Source organism: Rattus norvegicus, chromosome 12 (assembly GCF_021556685.1).
Source record: "Rattus norvegicus strain SHRSP/BbbUtx chromosome 12, alternate assembly SHRSP_T2T, whole genome shotgun sequence".
Taxonomy (NCBI): domain Eukaryota; kingdom Metazoa; phylum Chordata; class Mammalia; order Rodentia; family Muridae; genus Rattus; species Rattus norvegicus.
In genome coordinates this window covers 22,008,810-22,034,505 of record NC_141545.1, presented here as the reverse complement: position 1 = coordinate 22,034,505, position 25,696 = coordinate 22,008,810, and the positions used below count along the sequence as shown (strand labels likewise).

The window sequence follows — 25,696 nt, the reverse complement described above, 5'->3', positions numbered from 1 at the left end:
AGAAGAGAGGGAGGGCAGAAGGACCAAGCCCACAGTTGTCACTGGCTTATTATGACTGTCCCTGCTAGCTTGGAAGATAGGGAAGCTGAGGCTGAGAGAAAGTAGGTCACTAACCCTTTGTCCCTCTTCCTGCAATTTCTTGATACCAGGTGGCTGGTTCCGACAAGTAGCTTCTTAGATCTTCCACCCAGGCCACTAGGAGCATCCAAGAGGCCCAAGACCCACTTAAGACTTCAAGGAGGGGGCTGGGGATTTAGCTCAGTGGTAGAGCGCTTACCTAGGAAGCGCAAGGCCCTGGGTTCGGTCCCCAGCTCCGAAAAAAAGAACCAAAAAAAAAAAAAAAAAGACTTCAAGGAGGTACCTTGATGGCCCCCAGTGTGCCCAGAAGCTATAAGCAGTAAAACCAGGATGGTGGTTCACAACCTATTTCTAGTACTCAGGAGGCTGAAGCAGAAGGGAGAGGAGTTACAGGCTCGCTTGGGTTACCTACAGATCAAGACCCTTCTGTAAGGGAAAAACAGATAGATAGATAGATAGATAGATAGATAGATAGATAGATAGACAGACAGATGATAGATAGATGATAGATAATAGATTAGATAGATAGAGATAGACAGATGATAGATAGATGATAGATAGATAATAGATAGACAGATGATAGATAGATGATAGAGAATAGATAGATAGATGATAGATAGATAGATAGATAGATAGATAGATAGATGGATGATGGATGGATGGATGATGGATGGATGGATGGATGATGGATGGATGGATGGGTAGATGGATGGATGGAACATACATACATACATACATACATACATACATACATACATACATGGATGTGGATAGAGGCCAGGTAGTGGAGGCCCTTCTCACTGGGCTTCTGAGGACCTGTCCCACAATCTTTCCCCAAATACTCAAAAGTTGCAGCCCCCACTGAGTGCCCTCTAGGCCTGCCCAGTGCCACCCAGGGCCAGGCCCAGCGCTGTTTACCAGCTCCCTGACAGAGGTCTTTGTGTACTCACTGGCAGTCGGAGAACGTGGGCCGGTAGTAGAAGGGTGGTACTTTGGACTCAAATGTGGCTCTGGCAGCCTCGTTCCCATGAGATGTCATGAACTGCAAGAGAGAGGAGCAGGGTCAGAGTCGGGGACCCCGGATCCTGGGACAGTAGTAGCTTCTGGGTAACTGCTCTCCTTTAGGTCATCTAGGTCATCTGACCCAGGATGTTGAGATCTTAGCTGGGTAGAGATCCCTTGGGCTGGGACTCCTGAAACCATCCTGTCTCAGGTACATGGGCTCCCAGTGAGCAGGGAAGGATAGTATATAGGAGTGTCCTAAAGAAAAGTCCCAGAGGGGCCAGTGACAGGGCTCAGCAGGTTAAAACACCCTTCATACCAACCAAACGACCCACGTTCAGTCCCTGGTCCCATGGTGTAAGAAGTAAACTAAGGGGGGCTGGAGAGATGGCTCAGCGGTTAAGAGCACTGACTGCCCTTCCAGAGGTCCTGAGTTCAAATCCCAGCAACCACATGGTGGCTTACAACCATCTGTAATGGGATCTGATGCCCTCTTCTGGTGTGCCTGAAGACAGATACGGTGTAATCCTATATAATAAATAAATAAATCTTTAAAGAAAAAAGAAACAAGCTAAGTCTTGAAAGCTATCCTCTGATCGCACATGCTCAGTGTGTCATGTGTGAGCCTGCACTTGTTCACATACCATACACGGATTTACACACACAACAATATAATGCACTAAATTCAGGGGCCACTGATGTGGCTCAGTGCCACTAAGCCTAAAAACCCGAATTAGATTCCTGGGGCCTACATTAGAGAGGACCAAGTCCGGATGTTATCCTCTGACATCCACACATGACATGCATGTGTGCATCCTCACATATACACATGTGTGCACACATACACACCCACAAATATATAACTCTCATAACATTTTAACAGCAACTCATGGACCTGCATGATAGCTCAGCAGGGACAGGGGCTTACTGTTTATTAAATTAAAAATTAAACACAACCCTGAGGGGCTGGGGCGTGGCTCAGTGGTAGAGCTCCTGCCTAGAATCCCCCAGTGAGGGGCTGGGGTGTGGCTCAGTGGTAGAGCCCCTGCCTAGAATCCCCCAGTGAGGGGCTGGGGTGTGGCTCAGTGGTAGAGCCCCTGCCTAGAATCCCCCAGTGAGGGGCTGGGGGTGTGGCTCAGTGGTAGAGCTCCTGCCTAGAATCCCCCAGTGAGGAGTTAGTGATATTAGATTCCAGGATCCATAACTGATACTGAAAACAAAAACAAAAAACAAAAAAAATCAACTCTCAAGGGCTGAGGTGATTTAGCTGTAAAGTTCTTGTCTCACAAATGTGATAGCTTGACCCCATGTAAAAAGCTGATGCAGAGACATTCCCTGGTAATCCAACAGTGAAAGCAGAGACACGAGGGAGCTCGGTGACCAGTTAGCCTATTGACAAGGTTGCAGGCCCACAAGAGACTCTGTTACAAAGAGCAGAAGGTGCCTGAGGAAGGTGTGACACCCAAGGCTGTCCTCTGACCTCCGCACACACTTGCACCCTTACACGCGTATACACTAGGTAACAAGCAGCTGCTCTCTGAGTCTGTCTGAATAAGCTGTAAACCACAAGAAAGGCTGATCAGTTTGACTAAGCCATGATAAAAAAAAATTTTCATGTCAAAAACCACCATGAGTAAAACTAAGACACCCGTGAAAATCTATTTTCTATGAGCCTGCTTCTTGGTTGGGTGAGTTTTCTGAACATGTCAAGAAACCCCAAGGGGTTAAAAGCAGTGGAGATGGCAAGGCCACCAAGGGAACAGAGAGCAGGCTGGGGATAGAGAAACTCTGTGGTGTTCTTCAGCTCAAGGTGAAGAAATTCCCAACCTCCCCGGGAAGAGCGCACACATCATCAGGTCTGCATGGGTTTGAGCCGTGCGTGCGTGCGTGCGTGCGTGCGTGCGTGCGCGCGCGCGCATCAGCTGGTGTAGCCTCTTCCACTTTCTCTGGAGCCCTCTATGGTGAGATCTGGCAAGTCTCTCACAAGCTGCCCAACTGCCTAGCCTCGGACCTTCCACCCCCACCTCCAAGAATGTGGGTCACCACTGAGTTTCCAGAAGCACAAATGTCACACTGCGAACCCAAGGGTTACAGAGAGAAAGGACTGAAAGCAATCTGAGGCCGGCGATCTTTGTACTCAGGAGGCTGAGGCAGGAGGATTGTGAGTGTGAGATTGCTCTGGGCTATAAAGAGAGAGTGCATCTCAGAATGAAGGAGAAAAAGAAGTAGGGTGGTGACCGAGATGTAATGTCAGCCCTGTCAGAGGTGGAGGCAGGAGGATCAGAAGTTTAAGGCCATCCTCGGCTACATAGTGCGCTAGAGGGCTACATGAGACCCCTATCTGTAACAACCAAAAAAGGTGACAAAGAAGATAAAAGGAAATAGGAAACAGAAGGGGAAAGAAAGAATACTCTAAGTGTCCATGTAGAGAGGATGGACAAGGTCCTCATACTCTAGAGACCATGGCGGCATACATGAAAGTCAAGATAGTCCGTGCATGCGTGTGTGCGTGCTAAAGACCTATGCATGCTCATACTGGCAGGCAATTTCTAAAAGAGGCACAAAGCACTGGCCACGGGTGGCCTCTGGGGTGAGGAGGAAGAGGTGAGAAGCCAAAGTCAGGGGAAGGAGGAGCTATTACACCTTCAATGCTCTGCTGAACCTGGTGAATGTGCCCTGTGCACAACTGTAGCAAATTATTAAAGCACACCAAACAGCGGGCTCAGGGGTGCATGTGGGTCATCCCAAGTACTCAGAAGGTTGGGAAGACTGTAGTACCAGGGCAACCTGAGCTACAAAGTGAGACTGTCATTTCAGTGTATGTGTGTGTGTGTGCATGCGCGTGCATGCGTGTGTGTGTGTGTGTGTGCACACGTGTGGTTTTTTGAGACAGGGTTTCTCTGCACAACAGAGCCTTGTTTGTGCTAGACTTGCTCTGTAGACCAGGCTGGCCTCAAACCCACAGAGATCGTCCCGCCTCGGCCTCCTGAGTGCTGAGATTAAAAGCCTGAACCATTGTCAGGCTCTTTTACTTTTTAAGTCTCCTTGTTGAAGCCCTGACAGGCCTGGAGCTCGTTGTGTAAATAAGGCTGGCCTTGACCTCAGAGAGCTGTCTGCCTCGGATGGAATTAAAGGTGTGCACCGCCACGTTCGATTTTATTTGTTTGCGGTTTCCTCTTTTCCGTGCCCACATGCCACGGCACACATGTGGAACTGGAAGAGTCAGTCCTCTCCAACCACCACAGGGTTTCCCCGGGTAGTCCTGACTGTCCTGGAAATCATTCTGTAGACCAGGCTGGCTTCCAACTCACAGAGATCCTCCTGCCTGTGCCCCCCAAGTGCTGGGATTAAAGGCATGTTCCACCACCTCCCAGTACAGAAAAAAACATTAAAAAGATATATAAAAAAAAAAATCTTGGGGGCTGGAGAGATGGCTCAGTGGTTAGAGCACCGACTGCTCTTCCAGAGGTCCTGAGTTCAAATCCCAGCAACCACATGGTGGCTCACAACCATCTGTGACAGGATCCAATGCCCTCTTCTGGTGTGTCTGGAGACAGCTACAGTGTATTCATATACATACGATAAATACACAATAAAAAAATCTTGAAAAAAGTGACTCAAGAACAGTGATGTACAACCACAATCCCATTTCTTGGGCACCGGAGTCAGGAGGGTAAGGAGTTCAAAGTCATCCTTGGACACAAAGCAAGTTCCAGGCTAGCCTGAACATGAGACCCTGTCTCTGAAATCCAACCAAACAGTTAAAGAACACTGAAAACAGCATACAATCCTTGAGATGTGAAAGACTGAAGACAGTACCAAAAAAGTGGGGGTGCCATCCTCTGTGGGGGCCCCTGTGGTCCATGTCCAGACTCCTCCAAGAACCTGTGAACGGCTCTCTGGCCTAGGCTGATGTTCCCTTTCCCAGTCAGAGTCAGGCATGGCATGAGACAACAGTATTTCACCCTTGTGACTCTGCTGGTTTGCCCCCATGGAGTCACTGGACCAAGGCAAGCCTGCCCTTAACACAGACAGAGACCATCTAATTGGCTTCCTCTCTAGAGTGGTGAAAAGGCTGACTTGGCAGATTGCCAAGTCTAACTGCCTAGAATCCCCCAGTGAGGGGCTGGGGGTGTGGCTCAGTGGTAGAGCCCCTGCCTAGAATCCCCTAGTGAGGGGCTGGGGGTGTGGCTCAGTGGTAGAGCCCCTGCCTAGAATCCCCCAGTGAGGGGCTGGGGGCGTGGCTCAGTGGTAGAGCCCCTGCCTAGAATCCCCTAGTGAGGGGCTGGGGGTGTGGCTCAGTGGTAGAGCCCCTGCCTAGAATCCCCCAGTGAGGGGCTGGGGGCGTGGCTCAGTGGTAGAGCCCCTGCCTAGAATCCCCCAGTGAGGGGCTGGGGGCGTGGCTCAGTGGTAGAGCCCCTGCCTAGAATCCTCCAGTGAGGGGCTGGGGGCGTGGCTCAGTGGTAGAGCCCCTGTCTAGAATCCCCCAGTGAGGGGCTGGGGGCGTGGCTCAGTGGTAGAGCCCCTGCCTAGAATCCCCCAGTGAGGGGCTGGGGGTGTGGCTCAGTGGTAGAGCCCCTGCCTAGAATCCCCCAGTGAGGGGCTGGGGGCGTGGCTCAGTGGTAGAGCCCCTGCCTAGAATCCCCCAGTGAGGGGCTGGGGTGTGGCTCAGGGGTAGAGCCCCTGCCTAGAATCCCCCAGTGAGGGGCTGGGGGTGTGGCTCAGTAGTAAGAATACACTTGCTAAGAATACACTTCCCCAACCTGTCCGTGTTTTTTCACACTTCATGTGGAAACCTGCCCACACTCTGCCTAACAGCATCACACCAGCTGCCCTGTGTCCTAGGCTTGCGTTCACACCCATTTCCCACCCCTGCCTTCTCAGAGGCTGTGCAGCAATGCCCATTCCTTGCCTTGCCCCCCGCCCCCAGCCTGTCACACAGTAAGTGCCCATATGCTTCTGTGAGACAAATGGGTAGATGTAGGTGTGGGTGGATGCATGGATGCATGTGTAGAGAGATGGGGATGGATGCATGGTTGCTTGTCTGGATGAATGGATGGACAGCTGATGAGTGAGTGGCTGGGAGGGTAGATGGATATGGGTGAATATATAGCTGGGTGGGAGGAGGAATAGAGGGATAGGTGATGTAAGGATAAAGAGATACGTGGATGAGTAGATGGATGGACGGGTGGACGGATGGATAAGTGGATGAATACATGAGTGGATGAATGACAGGTTGGTTGGCTAGATGAATGGTGAGTGGGTGGATGGATGGATGGGTGGGTGGATGGATGGATAGATGGTGGATGGGTGGGTGGGTGGATGGATGGATGGATGGATGGATAGATGGATGGATGGATGGATGGATGGATGGATAGATGGATGGATGGGTGGGTGGATGGATAGATGGATGGGTTGATGGATTGATGGATGGGTAGGTGGGTGAATGGATGGATGGATGGATGGATGGATGGATGGATGGATGAATGGATGGATGGGTGGGTGGGCGGACGGATGGATGGATGGATGGATATGGATAGACAGATGGACAAGTGCTTTGATATTTGTTACCACATGGCTCTTCAAAAGAACCAGCAATGAAACTGTCTGTTTCAGCTAGCCCAAGTCTCCTTTGTTCAAGCTTAGGCTCTATGCCACAGCCTATGTCCACCCAGACCCTGAAGGCACCCATTACAGGAGATGAAGGAGCTAGGGTCATTTCCGGATATGGACACAGGGTCACCCACGCCCCTCACTCCACCCAGTACCCCTCTCCTGACTCATACCTCAACTTGGGTCTCATCCCAGGCATCCAGACGAACTGACTTCACCTTGCTGACCTGGGGGATGTTCCGGTGGATCCCAGAGCAGCTCAAACAGATGAACACACCCAGGGTGTAGGACGCCCAGTCAGGATCTAGAAGGGAAGGGCAGAGGTCAGGGAAGCTCAGCTAGTACTCCAGAGCATGCCCATGAGGAAAGCTCAGTCCGAGGTCAGGAGGATAGACATAGAGTCCAGTGGAGGGCCATGGCATGGGGTTGGGGGATGGGACTGAGCACACTGGGCAAGAGCTCTACCACTGAGCCACAACCTAGCCACTCTCTAGAGCAGCAGTTCTCAACCTGTGGGTCATGACCCCTTTAGGGGCCAAACAGGGTCACTTATCAGATGTTTTTGCATATCAGATATTTGTTATTTATACCCACAGCAAAATTAAAGTTATGGAGTAGCAACAAAATAATTTTATACTTGGGTAGTTACCACAACATGAGGAACTGTGGTAAAGGGTTATAGCATTAAGAACATTGAGAACCACTGCACTAGGAGATTCTATGCAAGAGCTAAACCACTGAGCCACACCCCCAGCCCCTCACTGGGGGATTCTAGGCAGGGGCTCTACCACTGAGCCACACCCCAGCCCCTCACTGGGGGATTCTAGGCAGGGGCTCTACCACTGAGCCACACCCCCAGCCCCTCACTGGGGGATTCTAGGCAGGGGCTCTACCACTGAGCCACGCCCCCAGCCCCTCACTGGGGGATTCTAGGCAGGGGCTCTACCACTGAGCCACGCCCCAGCCCCTTACTGGGGGATTCTAGACGGGGCTCTACCACTGAGCTACACCCCAGCCCCTCACTGGGGGATTCTAGGCAGGGGCTCTACCACTGAGCCACACCCACAGCTCTCTTTACTTTTTTTTTTTTTTTTCGGAGCTGGGGACCGAACCCAGGGCCTTGTGCTTGCTAGGCAAGCGCTCTACCACTGAGCTAAATCCCCAACCCTACTTTTTATTTGAAACAAAGTCTTACTAACTTACTGCGGATGGACTTGAACTCATTCTGTAACCCAGGAAGACCCTGAACTTTTGACTCTCTGACCTCGGCCTCCCAAGATGCTGCAATTACAGACCTGCGCAATCCTGCACCAGTTAAGAATCTCTTTTAAAAAATTGTTTTTAATTACATTCATTTTTTAAATGTTAACAATCTTCTGTGTATGAGTGTTTGGCCTGCGTGCATGTGTACTACATACACATGTGCGCCTGCTACCCAAGGAGGCCAGAAAAGGATGTCAGATCCTGGAACTGGAGTTACAGATGGTTGTGACCTGTCATGTGAGTCCTAGGAATCAAATCTGGGTCTCCAAAAAGAGCAGCAAGTGCCCTTAATTGTTGAGCTAACTCTCTAGCGCTCATCTATTTACTTGTGTATATATTTATGTGCATGTGAGTGTGTGGAGGTCAGAGGACAGCTTGTGGGGCGTCAATTCTCTCCTCCCACAGTGCAGGCCCTGGGAAATTAAACTCAAACCTTCAGGTTTGGCAACAAGTGACTCTACCCACTGAACCATCTTGCCAAGCCAGAACGTCTAATCCCTTGAAAAACAGATGTGCCCAAGAGTTGACAAGGATGCAAACTATCTGAGATGCTTATGGGTTGTGGATAGGAATATAAATTTTCCAGTTGCCTTGAAATCAGTTTGGCAATTCTTTTCTTCTTTCCTTTTTTCTTAAACAAAACAAAACAAAACAAAACAGGCCTCCTATAACTCAAGCTGGCTTCAAAGTTGCTGTTTAGCTGGAGCTGGCCTTGAACTCCTGATTCTCCCAAATAACTGATTGCAGGCATGCACCACTAGAGTCACCAGCAACTCCTGGTGTAGCTGAATGGACATCTCCTGTACGAACCTGCCATTTCCCTCCTGGATTCTCACCTAAGGGAGATAGACATGCCCGTGAAGAGATGCTTTATCTGTGGTGGTCATACTTGCAATTGTTGGTATATTTCATTTCATTTGTGTGTGGTTTGTATGCACGTGAGGAAGCAAGGGCTGACATCGGTGTCTCCCTTGAAGGGTCTCCACCTTGGCTTTTAACACAGGATGCCTTGCTGAACCTGGAGCTGGCCTTTCCAGTGAGACTGCCTGGCCATCTAGTTCTGCAGATATTCCTCTCTCTGGAAGGAGGGAACCGTGAATCCTGTTGGTAGAATATGGCCCTTCCAAGTGATGATTCATAACTGGAATTCCGATCTGATGGCTGGACTGTGGCCCTGAGTGGGCCAAAGGTAGAAAGCGTGGGCAGCTCAAGGCTGGAGGACGGAGTTCTGTTTCACCAAAGCATCAGGCATTCACATGGTTCCTGGGTATTCAAACTTGGGTCCTCACGCCTATATATACAGGTGGTAGTTAATTTTTTTTCTTTTTTTCGGAGCTGGGGACCGAACCCAGGGCCTTGTGCTTGCTAGGCAAGCACTCTACCACTGAGCTAAATCCCCAACCCCTAATTTTGATTTTCAACTTGAGTTTGTTACTGCCAAGGCCCACTTTGGTGTGTGTGTGCCTATGTTAGCACTGTTAAGATCCTGAGGGTTCTGATCCAGGCAGATGATTATTACTTATTAATTCCTTGATCTAGTCATAACAAGACAGCCTTAAAGGTGGTAAAGAGCAGGAAATAGAGTCTTGGTTAGAGGAAGCAAGTGACTCAGGGTGTGGCCTTGGGGACATATCTCACTCTGGCCCCTTCTGATATCCACCTCTTTCCTCTGTTTCCTGCTCATCCTGATGTGAGCTGTTCTGCTCCTCCACTTCCTCCCCAGCAGGATGGACAGACCTTTCTGAAACCCAGAGCTCTGTTGCTTTAAGATGTTTCTCTTGAGCATTTGGTCACGGCCACACAGATGCCTGAGACAGTATCCAATGATAAGGTAAACAGAGTGTATTATTGAATTACAATCCGTATACAACAGCTGGTTTAACACTTGAAAAATCAAGCGGGGGTAGCCCAGCAGTGGTGGCACACATCTTTAATCCCAGAACTCAGGAGGAAGAGATAGGTATGGATCTCTGTGAGTTTGAGGCCAGTCTGGTCTACAGAGCAAGTTCCAGGACAGCCAGGGCTACAAAGAGAAGTCCTGTCTCAAAAAACTGGGGCTGGAGAGATGGCTCAGCAGTTAGAGCACTGACTCCCCTCCCAGAGGTCCTGAGTTCAATTCCCAGCAACCACATGGTGGCTCACAACCATCTGTGATGGAATCTGATGCCCTCTTCTGGTGTGTCTGAAGACAGCTACAGTGTACTCTTACGCATAAAATAAATAAATCTTTAAAAACAAACAAACAAAAAAAACAAAAGCAAAAACAAAAATATAAGAAAGAAAAAGAAAGACCATTGAATCATGTTGATGCAGAAATAGCATTTGAAAAAAAACGTAGCACCCCGACGCTCATACATACGTTCAGGCAAACAGCCACACCCATAAATAGAAATCAAGTGAATATTTCTTAAATGCCATTCTGTTAGCTGTTGGGGCATACGCTTTTAATCCCTCAGAGAGGCAGAGGCAGAAGGATCTCACACCCATCTGTCATGAGATCTGATGCCCTCTTCTGGTGTGTCTGAAGACAGCGACAGTGTGCTCACAGACATAAAATACACTTGAAAAAAATTAAAGATCCCTAGTGTGGAAGGAAGCCTTGTCTGGGTTAGAAAAGGCAAGGCTATCAACCCATAAACTCTTGGCAAGTTAATCTATGGGCTCACTGTAATCCACACCAAATCCCCAACAAGAATCCCTACTAAGTAAAATTTCACAGGAGCCTAGAATTCATGGGTGAGCTCAAAGGGCAGAGACTCAGAGCTGAGGCATGGCTCAGGGGCTTAAACGCTGGAAAGATGGAGGGCCTACGTGTAGATCCCCAGGACACACACAAAATCCATTTGCATAACGTGAACGTCTGTGTTCCCTATGCTTCTGTGGGGGACACAGAGCCAGGAGAACCCCTCTGAATCATATGGGTCAGGTGCCTACTGTGCACTTAGACGAATGACAAAGAGAACTGCCACAAACAAGGGCAAAGAGGAGGAGGGACACCAGAGGTTGTCCCTTGACCTCTATATGCATGCTGCGGCATGTAAGTATCCTCATCCACACGCATAAATGTACCTCATACATACTGCAAACAAACAAACAAATAGATAGATAGATAGATAAATAATATTGACTCATCAAGACAACCTAGAAAAGACACCAAGACAGAACCAAACAGCATTTTGTTTTCAGAACTTATTTTTGAGCTACGATCCTCAGAACAGCATGGCATCGGTGATAGAAACAGATGAACAGAGCGGAATCCCAAAGCAAACCAGCCCTATGGTGGCATCTGAGAGCTAACCAAGATAGAACCAATGAATCAACCAAGAAGGTAGAATGAGGCTGCTCGGATGAGAAGGCACCTGCGAAAATCCTCTGCTGTGATGGCACTCTGCAGAAAAATCACTGCAAATGGAGCCTAGCATGGGGTGATAACATCGTAGGACATCTAGAGCAAGAACACGGCGGTGACTCAGGGGTAGTCAAAGAGCTGTTTACTGAGTGTGTAGGTGTCTGTGCGCATGCAGATGAACATTCCCCTGTGAGGAGGCCACAGCATGACATCGGGTCTCCTCTCTGTCACTTTATCCCTTATTCCCTTGACACGGGGTCCCTCGCTGAACCTGGAGCTCCGATAGCAGCCAGAAAGCCCCAGGGATTCTCCTGTCTCCCCACCACTGTCTCAGTGACAGGGGGACAGACATGCATGCGGTATGCCTGGCTGTTTACATTGGTGCTGGGAATTCCAACACATGTCACCATGCTTTCCTGAAAGCTCACTGAACTCGCCTAGGGGAAGTGGGGTAGGGGGAGGAGGAGTCTCTGTAACTTTGGTCTAGAAAAATATGGGGTTTGTTTTGTTTGTTTTTCAAGACACGGTTTCTCTCTGCAGCCCAGGCTGTCCTGAAACTCTATCTGTAGACAGGCTGGCCTCAAACCCATAGAGATCCACCTGCCTCTGCCTCCCGGGTGCTAGGATTGAAGGGAGGAAAGGGGCAAGGGAGAGAGATGTAATTAAATCGCAGTCTCAAAATAACAGCAAAAGACACATTACTAAAAGCAGACTTGGGGGAGGGGGAAATAGTTATCTTGATGAAATGAAAAAGATCTGCTGGCTCTTCGAAAACTCCTGTCCAGAGGAGGAAAGGTGAAAGGGCAGCCACGCCCACAGGAGACTGATCTGATGAAAGACTGGCTGGAGCTAAGCGTCACAGCAAAGAACAGAGGACAAAAATAGGCAAAGTGGCAGATGCTTGCCTAAAGGTTCTGGGGGCTACAGGAAGCCCCTTCCGTTTCAGAGCTGCAAAGGACCCAGAGCGTGTGTGTGTGTGTGTGTGTGTGTGTGTGTGTGTGTGTGTGTGTGTGTGTGCATGCCTGCTGTGTGTGCCTGCCTGCTGTGTGTGCCTGCCTGTCTGCCTGCCTGCCTGTTCATATGTGTACGTGTGTGTGTGTGTGTGTGTGTGTGTGTGTGTGTGTGTGTGTGTGTCTGCCTGCCTCCCTGCCTGCCTGCTGTCTGCCTGCCTGCTTCCTGCCTCCCTGCCTGCTGCCTGCCTGCTGTCTGTCTGCCTGCCTGCCTGCCTTCTGTCTGCCTGCCTGCCTGCCTGTATGTTCCAATGTGTACATGTGTGTGTGTGTAGGCCAGAGGATAACCCAAGGAGTCCTCCTCAGGCCCCATCCACCTTGGTTTGGGCTTTTGAGCCAGGGTCTCCCTATGTAGCCCAGGCTGGTCTCAAACTCAGAGTGCCTCTGCCCCTCAAGCACTGGTATTAAAGGTGTGTGGCACCACATCCTGCTTCCACCTCTATTTTACTGTATTTTTGGTTTTTCCAGACAGGGTTTCTCTGTATGGCCCTGTCTGTCCTAAAATCAGGCTCACAGAAATCCACCTGCCTCTGCCTCCAAAATGCTGGATTAAAAGCCATACACCATCATCACCCAGTCTGGATTTTTTTTTTTTTTGGTTCTTTTTTTTTTTTTTTTCGGAGCTGGGGACCGAACCCAGGACCTTGAGCTTCCTAGGCAAGCGCTCTACCACTGAGCTAAATCTCCAACCCCCTGATTTTTTTTTTTAAAGACAGAGTGTCTCACTTGACCTGTAAGCAGCTAGGCTGGACAGCCAGGGAAGACAAGGGAATCCTCCTGTCTCCCCCTCCACAGTGGTGAGATTATGAGAACATGCTACCACTCCTGGCTTGGTTTTCTTTCTCCTTTTGCTTTTTTCAAGACAGTTTTCCCTGTGTAGCCTTGGCTGTCCTGGAACTCTGTATAGACCGGGCTGGCCTCGAACTCACAGAGTTCTACTTGCCTCTGCCTCCTAAGTGCTGGGATTAAAGATGTATTCTGCCATGGCCCAGCTCACTCCTGGTTTTTTCCTATGGTTTCTGGGGACCCAAATCAGGTCCACATGCTCCCACCTCATGGGCTTAACTGAGTCATCTCCCCAGCCCCTGAGGTGTCCAAAGGTCATAAACGATCAGGAGCTGAACTGTGACCGTAGTCACTTCCTCCAGCTGGACAGATTCACTGTAGTGTGTTACGTCTCGTCTTGGCAAGGGCTCCCCATGGGGGCTGCAGGAACACATAGCTTCCCTCATTCCTCACCTCCAGCCCAGGGAAGCCAACTTGTCCAGATGCTGGCCCTGGGGTCAAGCCATAGGCTTTCTTGGAGGAAGTACTACTGGTGTGACCAGTAGGACGTGTGCAGCTTGCCTGGAGACCCAGACTGCTCCAATACAGCATCTGCAAGTCCTTCAGACAGAGCCGACACCCTCCTCCTCCTCTGCCTACTCCTAGTCCCTCCTCCACCACATATGATAGGTATTCACTGGAGTCCAACACTGAGCCACGTGGCCTCACTCCATCTCCATGTGACCTCTGTGTGTACTCATGTGTGCAGGCATGTGTGTAGATGTGTGTATGGTATATACCTGTGTACAAGTTTGTGTATGTATGTATGTATGTATGTATGTATGTATGTATGTATGTTACATGCCTGTACACATGTTTGTGCATGTGTATGTATGTGCATGGAGAGACCAAAAGATGATGCCAGGTGTCTTCCTCAATCACTCCACCATATTGAGACAGGGTCTCTCATTGAATATGGGGCCCACCAACCCAGTTAGCTGGTCAGCAGGACTCAGAGACCCACACCTGCTATTTTACTTGGATTCTGGGATCTGAAGTCAGGTCCTCCTGCCTGTACAGTAAGAACTTCACCAACTGAACCATCTCCCCAGACCCGTCGTAGCCTTTTAAAGTGAAATCCTGCTTGTGGTTCACAACGAATAAAGCAAATATACCTCAGATAGGGTTAGACACCTGCCTGGGGTCACACTGAGGTAGATCTTGGACTTGACTGTCAGAAACTGTCTTCCAGGACCCAACTCTGCCCTTGGGTCACCTTCCTGGTTCCTGCGGCTGATCCTATAGGAATGGGGGAAAGAGGACAGAGACCCTGGGGTAGAAGCAATTCCTTAACTAAGTCCTTTGGCCTGGTTACCTGGAAATATTTCCTCTCAGCCATGACCTCACAGGGGCCAGTAAAGGCCAGCAGCACCTGGCAAGAGGCAAAATTCCTATTTCAGTTCTGACAAGAGCAGATGGATGGCAGAGAGCTGGTTAACCCTGAATCTCTGAATTCTTGTCACCTTAGAGAGTCAGGCCAGGATCTTCTGGTGCTTCTGAAACCCCAGGCTTGGAATGGAAGGTGGCAGGGCCCATGACTGGCTACAGGCCAGACCCGGCTGGGGCTGCAGCCTAGCCATGTCCACTCCCTACCTTCCCGTTAGGCAAGCCTTAAGCTTCTGGCAGGCAGGGTCCAGCCCAGTACAAAAACACCAGTCTCTCTCCAGTGCCCACAGGTGGCCACGCTAACCTACCCTGAACTCCTGGCTCTCTGGAGTCTGGTGGGAAGTGGGAGAAAGAAGGTAGAAGGAAGAGCTGCACCCCAGTGTTACTCGGTGCCAGGATTTAGAGTCACGCTTAGGGTCCCTGCTGGGAAAGCCTAAGCCCAGACAGGCCTCCATCTCAGAAAACCACATTTATTTACAATAAGGAGAGGTCCCAGAAGGGTAGCTGTGGTGTGGCCAGGAGCCAGCAGGGGGAGGCAGGCATGGGAAGGAAGCCAGGAGGCCTTCCTGGAGGAAGAGCCTAAGCTCTAGCTGTGAAGATAGGTTGTCCTGGTTAGGAGGTGTGGGGTGCAGTGACAAAGGACAGAGCAAGGCCAAGCCCAGGACAGCAGGTGTGGCCTCCTGCTTCACCCCGATCTGAAATCCCCTCAGCACAGACCTTGTACTATAGGACTTGCAACGGTTCCGCCCAAGGGAAACCTGATAGGTAAACAGGTTAGCCTGGAGCCAGTCAGGCCGGCGAGGTCGGCACACAGTGGGCCTGCCCTGAGCTCTGCGCCAGACATGCTTTGCCTTATAAACTGCTGTGGAAGGCTAAAACACCGCCCAGGCTGGAGTCCCTGGCTCTCTCTAAGCCCCGCAGAGCCACTACAGGGTCTCGGAAGCATTCCCACTGAAGCTAGTGGTTGTGTTAGTTTTGAGACAGGGTCCCACTGTGTAGCCCAAACTGGACTTGAACTCACAATGCTCTTGACTTGAAATGGTGAGATTTCAGGTGTTTGTGTGTGTGTGTGTCTTTGCATCTGTCTCTCTGTCTGCATGTCTGTCTCTCTGTATCCGATGGTGTCTATGTCTGTGTGTGTGTATGTGTGCGTTTGTGTGTGTGTGTGGTATATGTGTGATGTGTGTGTGTATGGTATGTGTGTGTGTGTCTGGTGTGTGTGTGGGGTGTGTGTGTGTGTGTGTGGTATATGTGTGATGTGTGTGTGTATGGTGTGTGGTGTGTGTGTGTGTGTGTGTGTGTGTGTGTGTGTGTGTGTGTGTACTTATGCAGAGGCCAGAGGAGGACATTGAGGGGTCCTGCTTGATTCTGCCTTATTCCCTGAAGACAGGGTCTCTCACTAAAACTAGAGCTAAGACTATCGGCCAACAACCCCCAGTGCTCTTCTTGTTTCTGGCCCCCATTCACACACACACACCAAACTGGGGTTCCAAGTACACAAAGACATGCTCAGCTTTGTACATGGACAGGTGCTGGGGATTTGAACCCAGATCCTCGTGTTTAATCGGTAAGCACTCTTACCCATCAAGCCATCTCCCCTGCCTGAGGCCATGATTTAAAAGGCCCTGACACCATTGTGGATGACTCTGGGCAACAAAGTCCTGGAAGTCACCAATACAGAAGTGTACTCCAGCCAGATAGCGCCCAGCCCAGCTCGGAATGCAACAGCACCGCAGGGTGGCTCCTGAATGACTGAATGTGCTTACCAAGTCAACTCTCAACTAACCATGTCCCAACTACCTGTGCCTTCCTCACTCACTGTCTGACACCTCCCTGACCACCAGAGCAAAAGACTCAGAGATTCTCAATGGGTGCCTCAGTCCTCAGGCCAGGGTAGGCCTGTGATTAGAAGAGGGGTCAAGTTAAAACCTGCACACAGGGGCTGGAGAGATGGCTCAATGGTTAAAAGCACTGACTGCTCTTCTAGAGGTCCTGAGTTCAATTCCCCACAACCACATGGTGGCTCACAACCATCTGTAATGGAATTCAATGTCCTCTTCGGGTGTGTCTGAAGACAGCTACAGTGTACTCACATAAATAAAATAAATAAATCTTAGAACAAACAGACCAAACCTGGCTAGGTACCAGGAGAGCTGGCCAGGACCCCCTCATACCTGCCAGGGCCCCCTCATACCCAAGTGGCTCCATCCAGATGCACCCGACTGCTCTTCCAGAGGTCACGAGTTCAATTCCCAGCAACCACATGGTGGCTCACAACCATCTGTAAAGAGATCCGGTGCCCTCTTCTGGTGCATCTGAAGACAGCTATAGTGTACTTATATATAATACATGAATAAATCTTTAAAAAAAGAAAACGAGTGTTCAGGGATGTGGAACTGTGAACCAGAGATCACAGATGAGAAACTAAGTTCTCAGCACCCACCAATACCCTGGTTGCTCAGTTCTCACTCCAGCTGGGGCAACCACTCTGACTGCCCAAGGCCACACACCCTCCCCGTGCCCTGCCTCTCCTGGGTCCTTTCAAGGTGACTCAGCCCCTCGGTGCTTCCTTCCGGGAGCAGTTTTCAGGCACCTAAGCAGGTCAGGCGTGTTCTGGGGCTGAGCCAGGTCAGGCAGGTGTGTCCCCCTTGGCCAAGGTCTAGGCATGGGAGGAGTGGAGCAGTGGACCCTATCAGTGGAATGCGGCTCCGGCAGAGCCCTGTGGCTCCGGCAGAGCCCTGTGGCTCAGCTTTAGAGACCTTTGCTCGTGCAAAGCCTGATGCATAGCTGAGATGGTGGCCAGATGGCCTGCTTGCTACCCAGGCTAGAGGCAGGCGGGCAGCTTCAAGCTGGAGGGTAGGAGGCCTCCGAGAGAAGTAGAATACAAGGTTCTCTGGAGTGCCACATAGCTGCTCCCAGCAATCCACCTGCATGGGGGGGGGGTCTTTTTTCCTGACGGACCACTAGAGGACTTTTTTCCTACCCCACTAGAATGAGAGCATCAGGAGAGAGATGGCTGAGAGTCCCACCCGCAACGCTGTACTTCTATAGAGTTTGCAGTCAGCTTCAGGGCCCTAGATGCCAGAGGGCCACAGACTGTCCTCAAGGCAAAGCTCCTACCCACAAGTGGAAAGCCCACCCCACCCTGCCCTTGCGCCTCCCCTCCCATTCAGATGAGGACACTGTGCTAGCCCCTCTCCCCCAAACAAATCCCCTCCCTGACACTCCTCCCTCTCCAGGTCCCCACTGCCACAGGTGCCTGGGCTCCCTGCTCTGCACCTCAGCTGGGCTCATGGACTCATGGCTGGAAGTGATGATGTCGTAAGAAATTGGGTTTTAGACACCACTGTGTCTTTGTGTAGTCGGTCAGTTTTACCATATGCGGATTGCGCTGGGACGGTTTTTAAAAAGGAGAAAGAAGCATCTACATGCTGATGCGCTCCAGTTCTGCCTCTCCTCAGAGGCACACCCACGCATCCCAACACCTGCCCCATGTTCTGAGTGGCAGCTCTGCCCTCCAATCCCATCCAGCCCAGGCACTTTCAGATTATTTATTGATTGGGGCTGGGGGGGGTGTATTTATTTACTTATTTATTTATCCTCAAGACAGGGTCTCACTGTGTAGCTCTAGGTGTCCTGGAACTCACTCTGTAGACCAAGTTGGCCTCAAACTCACAGGGATCTATTTGACTCTGCCTCCCAGTGGTCTTATTTTTGAAGACAAGGTCTCGTTTTGTAACTCACACTGGCCTCAAACACAGCAATCCTTCATCCTGAGTGCTGGGATGCAGACATATCCCACCGTACTTGGTTCCTTAGAGCCACCCTGTCTCCAACATCAGCAGGTGACCCTTCTACACAGTCAAAAGCCGGGACACTTCCTGGTCGCTGTGCTTCCTGGCTCCCACTGCGACAGATAAAGCCAAGCCCCGCAGTGGTTGTGGAGTCCCCTCACACATACATAAGCTCTCTGGTTTCTCAGACTCACAGAGTTCCGAATACAGAACAGAACTCATGGCTAAACTCCAGCCCTCCCTCGCTTTCCTTATTTGGACTTGTTTAGGTTAGCGATGAGCTTGTTCTTGTAGCCTTGCTGCTTGGGGTTGAATCTGTGCTCCTCTTGCCTCAGCTTCTCAAGTATTTAGAGTTATCGGCCTCCGGCACCAGCTACAAACCACGTAGCGGACACTCTGGGTCAGTTTGTGCCCCGTCCATCTCTCTTACAATCTGTGCCCTTCCTGTGAGCATCATTTCTTGATCCCAAGTTCAAGCCCCTGGAGTCCTCTTCGAGCCTGGTAATGCTCAAGTCAGCACCCTCTGGGAGCCCCTCTCTGGTCCTCCCTATAGGTAGGGTACTCCCAGGACCACGAATTAGTGCTGCACGGGGCAACCCTTCAAATACCACCTTTAAAAGCTGGGCGTGGTGGCGCAGGCCCGTCATCCCAGCACTCAGGAGACAGAAGCAAGCTGAAGGCCAGCCAGGATGCACAGTGAGACCCTGTCTAAAAAAAACTAGAACAGGCCTGAGGCCACAGCACAGTTGGTCTAGGGCTTACCTAACATGCACAATGCCGTTGGCTTCGTCTCCAGCAATGCATGAAACAAGGTTCAGGCCTGCAATGCCAGCAGTCAGGAGGGCAGTACAGGCAGGAGGGTGAGAAGTTCAAGACCATCCTTAGCTACATAGTGAGTTCCAAGCCAGCCTGAGCTACATGAGACCTTGTCTATGAATAAATAATAACCACGAGGCGGGTAAGGCGGCCCCAAGGTAACGCTGTCTGCTGACAAACTTGATCCGAACTTGATCCCTGTGACCCACATGTAGAAAACAGACGGCCGACTCTTGCAAGTTGTCCTCTGACCTCTACGTGTGTGCTGCACGCACACTCATGCACACACGAAATAATAAGAGTTATTAAAAAGAAAAAAAGATGCAGTGCAACTGGCAGTTAAAGTCTGACCATCCTACACCTCTGACATTTTGTTCCAGAGCCTTCTATGCATCCGACTTGCCTTTTTCTTGTTCTTCTGCATCTCTAAACCAGCTAGCCCAGTGGCAGCATTCCTTCCTAGTTTCAGTAGGACACTGTGGGGTAATATCAGGGTGTTGGCTCCCCCTGCCCCCACCACCTGTGTGGCAGTAGCCATCCACCACTAGCAAGCTCCCGCTGTCAACTCCACCCACAGGACCTTCTGCTGGCTTCTGTGTGAAGACCCTGACTGCCTCGGTTTCCCCAGCCTGCACGATATACATGTGCTTGGAGCTGGGGGTGCGGGTGGGGAGAACTGAACAAAGGCTCCATCCCAGAAAGGTTCAGCTCCTTCTCCTGCTGCAAACAGCATGTGCCTTCCACATCCATAGCCACACTTCTTTTTTTTTTTTTTTTTCTACTCTTTTTTTCGGAGCTGGGGACCGAACCCAGGGCCTTGCGCTTGCTAGGCAAGCGCTCTACCACTGAGCTAAATCCCCAACCCCATAGCCACACTTCTTACACCTTCAAGCCACGCTGCACCCGGCCACCCTCTGCCACCCTCGGATGACTCTCCTGCCTGGTACCAAGAAACGACACTAAGTCTAAAGTTGTCAGTGGTCTAAGGATCAGGGACCTGGGTTCGAGGCTGTGCCATGCACATTTAAGATGCATGTAGACGGGGTCATGGTGCCTGCATGCTGAGAGAAGAGCTTCTGGGTCTTGTGGCTGGCCCAGGAACGCAAGGGCTCCACTCTGGGGAAACCCCAGCCAGCAGGCACAATAGTATACTTCAGGGATGGAGGGCAGGGGGACACTGTTTAGGTCCTAATGGCATGACCCTCATGTTGTGGTGACCCCCAAACCATAAATTATTTCATTGCTACTTTACAACTGTAATTTTGCTAGAGTTATGAATTATCATGTAAGTATTTGATATGCAGCCCACAAAGGGGTCGCGACCCACAGGTTGAGAGCCACTGGTTTAGATAGAAGAGAGACTGGTCAGAGCTGAGGCTGACCAGTTCCTCCAATTCTCAACCCTGACTTCAGACTGGCCCCCAGCACTGTCCCATCCAGGGGCAGTGGAGCTTAATCAACCAATGTTGTCCCACACAGGTGAATGGCTGAGCACAGTGTGGACACCTCAGTGTAGAATACCGCTCTGCTCTCAAAGAGCCACACCTGCTCCAACATGGCGGACGGAGCCTCGCCATCACAAGTGAATCAAGTCGTACCCCTACCAGACAAATGTCGCGTGAGTCTATCCAGAGAAGGCTCCTGCAGGGTCAGATCCCTTGAGATATCAAGTAGAATGGCGGGTCTCGGGAATAGCGAAGTGGGGGCGACAGATAGTGCTTAATGTGTGAAAGGGGTTGGGCTGGGGAAGATGAGGGCGTCTCGGCAGTGGATGCTGGTGGCAGTTGCACACAATCGTGAGTATGTTTAATGTCTCCAAACTGCAGGTTAAAAATAGTTAGGATGGGAGTTGGAGCGATGGCTCAGTGTTTAAGAGCACTGGCTGCTCTTCCAGAGGGCCTGGGTTCAATTCCCAGCACACATCTGGAAGCTTATAACTGTAAACGATGCACACGCACACACACACACATACACACACACACACGCACGCACACACACACATGCACACGCACACGCACACACACCAAGTAGGCCCGGTGGTGCACGCCTATAGTCTCACCTACTTGGGAAAATGAGACAGGAAGATGGCAAATTCAAGCCTGGGCAGTTAGGCTATAAAGCACAAGGACAGTCTCAAAACAGAAAGCTTAAAGAAGAGTTATGCAGGCAAGTTAGTGACAGATCCCTTTCTTAGAGTGCCCCAGGGAGGAGCTAGGATAGAGCATCTGCCTAACTTCCCCCCAGTGAGGAGCTAAAGGTATGCTATGATGGTAGAGCTCCTGCCTAGTATACCCAGGGCCCTGGGTTCTATCTGCAGTACTACAGGGAAAAGGAAACAAATGAAACAAAAACAAACTCTCCAGCTACTGCTTTAGACACAGGATGGTGTGCCAGACCCACATCTCAGCCTTGGATACCTCCTCTCTAAAACACATACACAGGGACCAAGGGACAAGCTTGGGTAGTGTCAATCAGCCACTCCAGCCCTACCTAGTTAGGAGCACACACTTCCTTCCTCTCCTTCACCCCTCCAGAGATGCAGGTCAGGGCTCCTGGGAGTGCAGGTTGGACCAGCATCAAAGCAAGAATGAGTGATTCTAAAATCTTCCAGGCCGTTCGATGGCCGATGCTTGCAGAGAGAACCTGCCACCTTCATGGATGCACAGAGCTCCCTCCCTCTCCTACAACCTTTGGCAGGACAGAGGTGCCAACAGAGTCTTGAAAGAGAATGAGCTATGCCCTGTCAGCCTCCCACAGTAGCTGAGGGTGAGCTAGACACAGCCCTTGACAGGGCAAAGACTCCAATGGAGTCTTCATGGGAAAGGCCAGGCCCGGTCAGTAGCCCACAATATCTGGGGTGAGAACTATCTGTGGCGGGTGATGGATGGACCCCAGGTTCAGGATGCAGACTGGAGAGAGGTTCAATGGATGCTGCTGAGAACTGCTCAAGGCTGCCCCGATGGCCAGGGGTGACCTGGGCCTGGCACGATGTCCTGCAGTCCAGGAAGATGCCACTATTCCCTAGGGGTACCCTTGATTCCACGGGAGTGGTCAAGAACAGCCATGAGCCAATCCAGAGGATGACATAGAACGCAACAAGACCACCACGAGACAGGAGACTCCAGAACAGCGTCGCAGAACACAGGGGAGACCCAATTACCTACTAAGCATGGGGTTGGGGAGGCTGTGTGGGCATGCCACAGGAGTCATGAGGCAGGCACTATGGCTGAGCCCAGGAGCTAGGCAAAGACGGGAGGTTTGCATAGACAGTGTGTGGGGGCCCAGAGTGGGTGTCAGAAAATCCAGTTCCAGCCTTGTGGACGCCCAAGAGAGTTCAAGCTGTAGAGGCCTCAGTTTTCCTGCTCATAAAATGGAAACAAGCCTTATACTTTTTCTGCCTCGTGGGTGGGGGAGGGGGAGAGGCAAGCTGTTATTATAAGCCAAGTCTGAAAATGGGTGGTTTGGCTTACAGCCAGCAAGGGCTGGGCCCCGAGAGGGCAGTAGCTGCGGCAGCCAGTGACCTGGGACTGACTTCAGGGTTCCTAGGACACTACATGGTGTAGGGTGGTTCCTATGGAGGGTTCCAGAAGCCCCTTCTTCCTCCTGCCAGGCCAAGAGGTCTAGGAGTATCTGGAAAGTGGAAGCTGTTCCCAGGCTGGTGGTCAAGGAATATGAGGACAGGTCAGCTCCTCTCCCCAGGTTCCCCACCCCACCCCCCAAGTCAAGCTTGGAAACTGAGCAACCCACCAGCCTTCCTCACCAGGGACTCCAGAGACTCTGGCATAGCCGGCTTTCCCAAACATGTTGAAAGGCAGGTCTGAGAGAGGGAGGTGGGAACCATGCAGAACCAGGGAGCCACCACCCCACTGCACCATGGCAGGGCCCTGCAGGGCCTCTGGAGACCAGGAAAGGACTACTTCATCTTGCCCAGCTTCCCACTGAAGCTTGGTCAATGTCTCCTCCCAGGGACACCAGGGCCCCTGGGGTGGCATGCACTTACTATTGACTGGCAGATTCTCAGCCACATGCTACCACTCCAGCCCAGAGGCGGGGATGTGGGGGAGAGACGGGGAGGAGGTCCTATTTACAGGCTGCAGGCTTTCAGCCTGCATCTCAGGAAGGCAGAGTTATGACCTCAAGGAACTGATACCTGGTATGTTCAGAGGGGCTCATGCTAGACACCCCTTAATATTCCCGAAATGTCTCGCAGGCCTGTCCCCACCTGCATACCCAGACAGGATGAGGCTGGGAGTGCCAGCTCCAGGAGCCTGCCAGCTGCTCGGAGAACTCGACCCTTTCTTCACAGTCAATCCTGAGCCCCTGCGTTCTGGTCTCTACAAATCCTTCCAAATTAGGGGCAACCAAGGGGCAAAGTCTGGAAGATGTCTGGCAGATGTGTCTGTGGCTCCCTCCTGACCCCCACCGTCCTGGTCCCAGGGAAGCTAGGAACAGAGAGCCCAAGGTTCATGGCCAGCCTATCCTCACAGAGGCCACCCAAGGCTCTGCATCCTCCCCCAGCCTTGAGTATGTACAAGACAGCGGCCCCAGGCAGGGATGCCATGACGTCATCTCCAGGTAGCTGGGAACCAGGTGGACCCCCTGCTCCCTGGTAAACACCCTGGGCTCACTGGCCGCTTTCCCTGCAAGCCTACAGCCCCTGATGATTTCCTCTTTTTTTTATACCCTGAGACACCAAGGTTTCGCAAGGCTGGGATGGGGAGGCGGCTGCGGGTGACAGCGTGACACGCAGCCCAGCGGGGGAGGGGAGGCGGCGGCACAGGTCGCGCGGAGCCCGCGAGGTGCCCTCCGGATGCTGCGCCCGGCCACTGCCAGTCCCTGCCGCCGGCAGGTGCACCTGGGCCGCGCCCCAACCCAGCTAGGACCCAGCGCGTGGCGCGTCCCCATCCCCCGCGCCCCCACGCAGTCCTGTCCACCCGGCCGCACCCCGCACCTCCGCCCGTCCCGCACCTACCCGGGGCTCCGCAGTCAGCGCAGCGCGAGTTCCCCGGACGCGTCAGCAGCTCCAGCAGCGCCCGGCGCCGCTCCCCGGCCATGGCTGCGCGGCCACCGCGCCGTCCCGAGCACGCCCGCCCAGCTAGGGCCCCGCGCCGCGCGCCCGCCGTCCGCCTTGCGCCATCGCCGCCGCTCAGCCCGCGCGCCGGCCCCGATCGTGTCGCCGCGCGGGGCCGCCCTGAACGGAGCTGCGCGCGCGGGGACCGGGGAGCAACGCACGGCGCGCTCGGGACGGCGCGGCCCGCGGGCGGCCCCCAGCGGCGCGGTCAGGGAGCGGCCTCTTCGAGAGCCCAGCCTCACCGGGTCCACCTGGGGCGGGGTCGCAGGGAACCGGTGCTGCGGAAGGATGGGCCACCCCACACGCAAGCGTGCCTGTTGGGTTGAAGTTGAGGACGTGGGTAGCTCAGGCTAGCCCTACCTACGAAAGGCAAATGCCGGTGCTCAAAGGACCGGAGGGCTCCACCCTCACACGTGTCCAAGTCCTATACTCTCATCTTCAAGAGATAGGACAGGAGCTGGCCACACCCCTCCTGATCTCCAACAGGCTCCCTTCCAGAGCCGGTGTCAGCTTCTTTGCTGGCCCTAGCATTTCTGTTCAAATTCCATTTTCTCCATTATAAACGCAATAGTAGCTGTTTAGAAGCCAATGGCCACACCCAACTGGGAAATGAAAGCCTTCTCCAAAGCCTCCTGAGAGTCTGAGGACGCTCTATGACTTCCAACCTTTGGACGCCCCACCTCCAATCCCTACTCCTGCTAATATACCAGAGTCAGGGTGTTGGCTGCTCTATGATTTGACCCCGGGAATGTTCCCTGACCCACAAAGGTCCCTGTGTTAAGGACATAGTCCCTAGGGTAGTGCTATAGTGTGGTTAGGGCTATTGGGAGGAAGCCATTGGGACCTTAGCCTCTTCCTGTTGGGTTGAGCATGCTTTCTCTTGCTTCCTGGGGAGAGGGGGTCAATTTTGTCCCACCACATATTTGTGTCACGATGCTCAATTGCACATTGTCTTTCTGAGATAACGTTTGCAATCCTGGCCAACTCCGCCTGGCGGCCCTCTGCTGAGGCTGTACTGTATAGCCTGCCAGGGGCACCTGTCCCTCAGGACCTGACTCTCACACCATCGCAGAACTCATCCTGGGATCAGGAGGCAGAACATGCAACCCACCCCGATGCACACTTTGGAGGTCATGAAGCCGGTGGCACTGTAGGCTTACTGTTTGACGGATCTAATACCTTTCTCCTGAAGCCCACTGGAGCCTGAGTAGTGACAGGTGGCATTTCCACCTCTGGGCCTTCTGCCAGGCTCCAGGCCTGGCATACAGCAGGAGCTTGCAGAATGGGAATTACACAAGACAGACCGATGGGGGCTGGGGATGTGTCTCAATTGGTAGAGAGCTTACCTAGCATCTGCAGAGCCCTGGATTGTGTCCCCAGCACCACAGAATCTAGGAGTACTGATGAGTGCCTCTAATCTCAGGGCACAGAAGGTTGAGGCAGGAGGATCAGCAGTTCGAGGTCATCCTCAGCTACATACCTAGTTTAA

At 52.0% G+C, this 25,696-nt stretch overlaps 1 protein-coding gene across 2 annotated transcripts in view; it reads right to left on the bottom strand.

Moving 5' to 3' along the window:
* Adap1 (ArfGAP with dual PH domains 1) overlaps nucleotides 1-24,275 on the bottom strand; it is a 51,887-nt gene extending 27,612 nt beyond the window's left edge. Inside the window, 3 exon segments of one of the 2 annotated variants that reach the window (NM_133567.2) lie at nucleotides 1,029-1,120; nucleotides 6,867-6,997; nucleotides 24,109-24,275. In NM_133567.2, the coding sequence (NP_598251.1) occupies nucleotides 1,029-1,120; nucleotides 6,867-6,997; nucleotides 24,109-24,190 (305 nt within the window). In that variant the 5' untranslated portion in view covers nucleotides 24,191-24,275. 2 annotated transcript variants of the gene reach the window in all.
* Nucleotides 24,276-25,696: the final 1,421 nt, after the last annotated feature.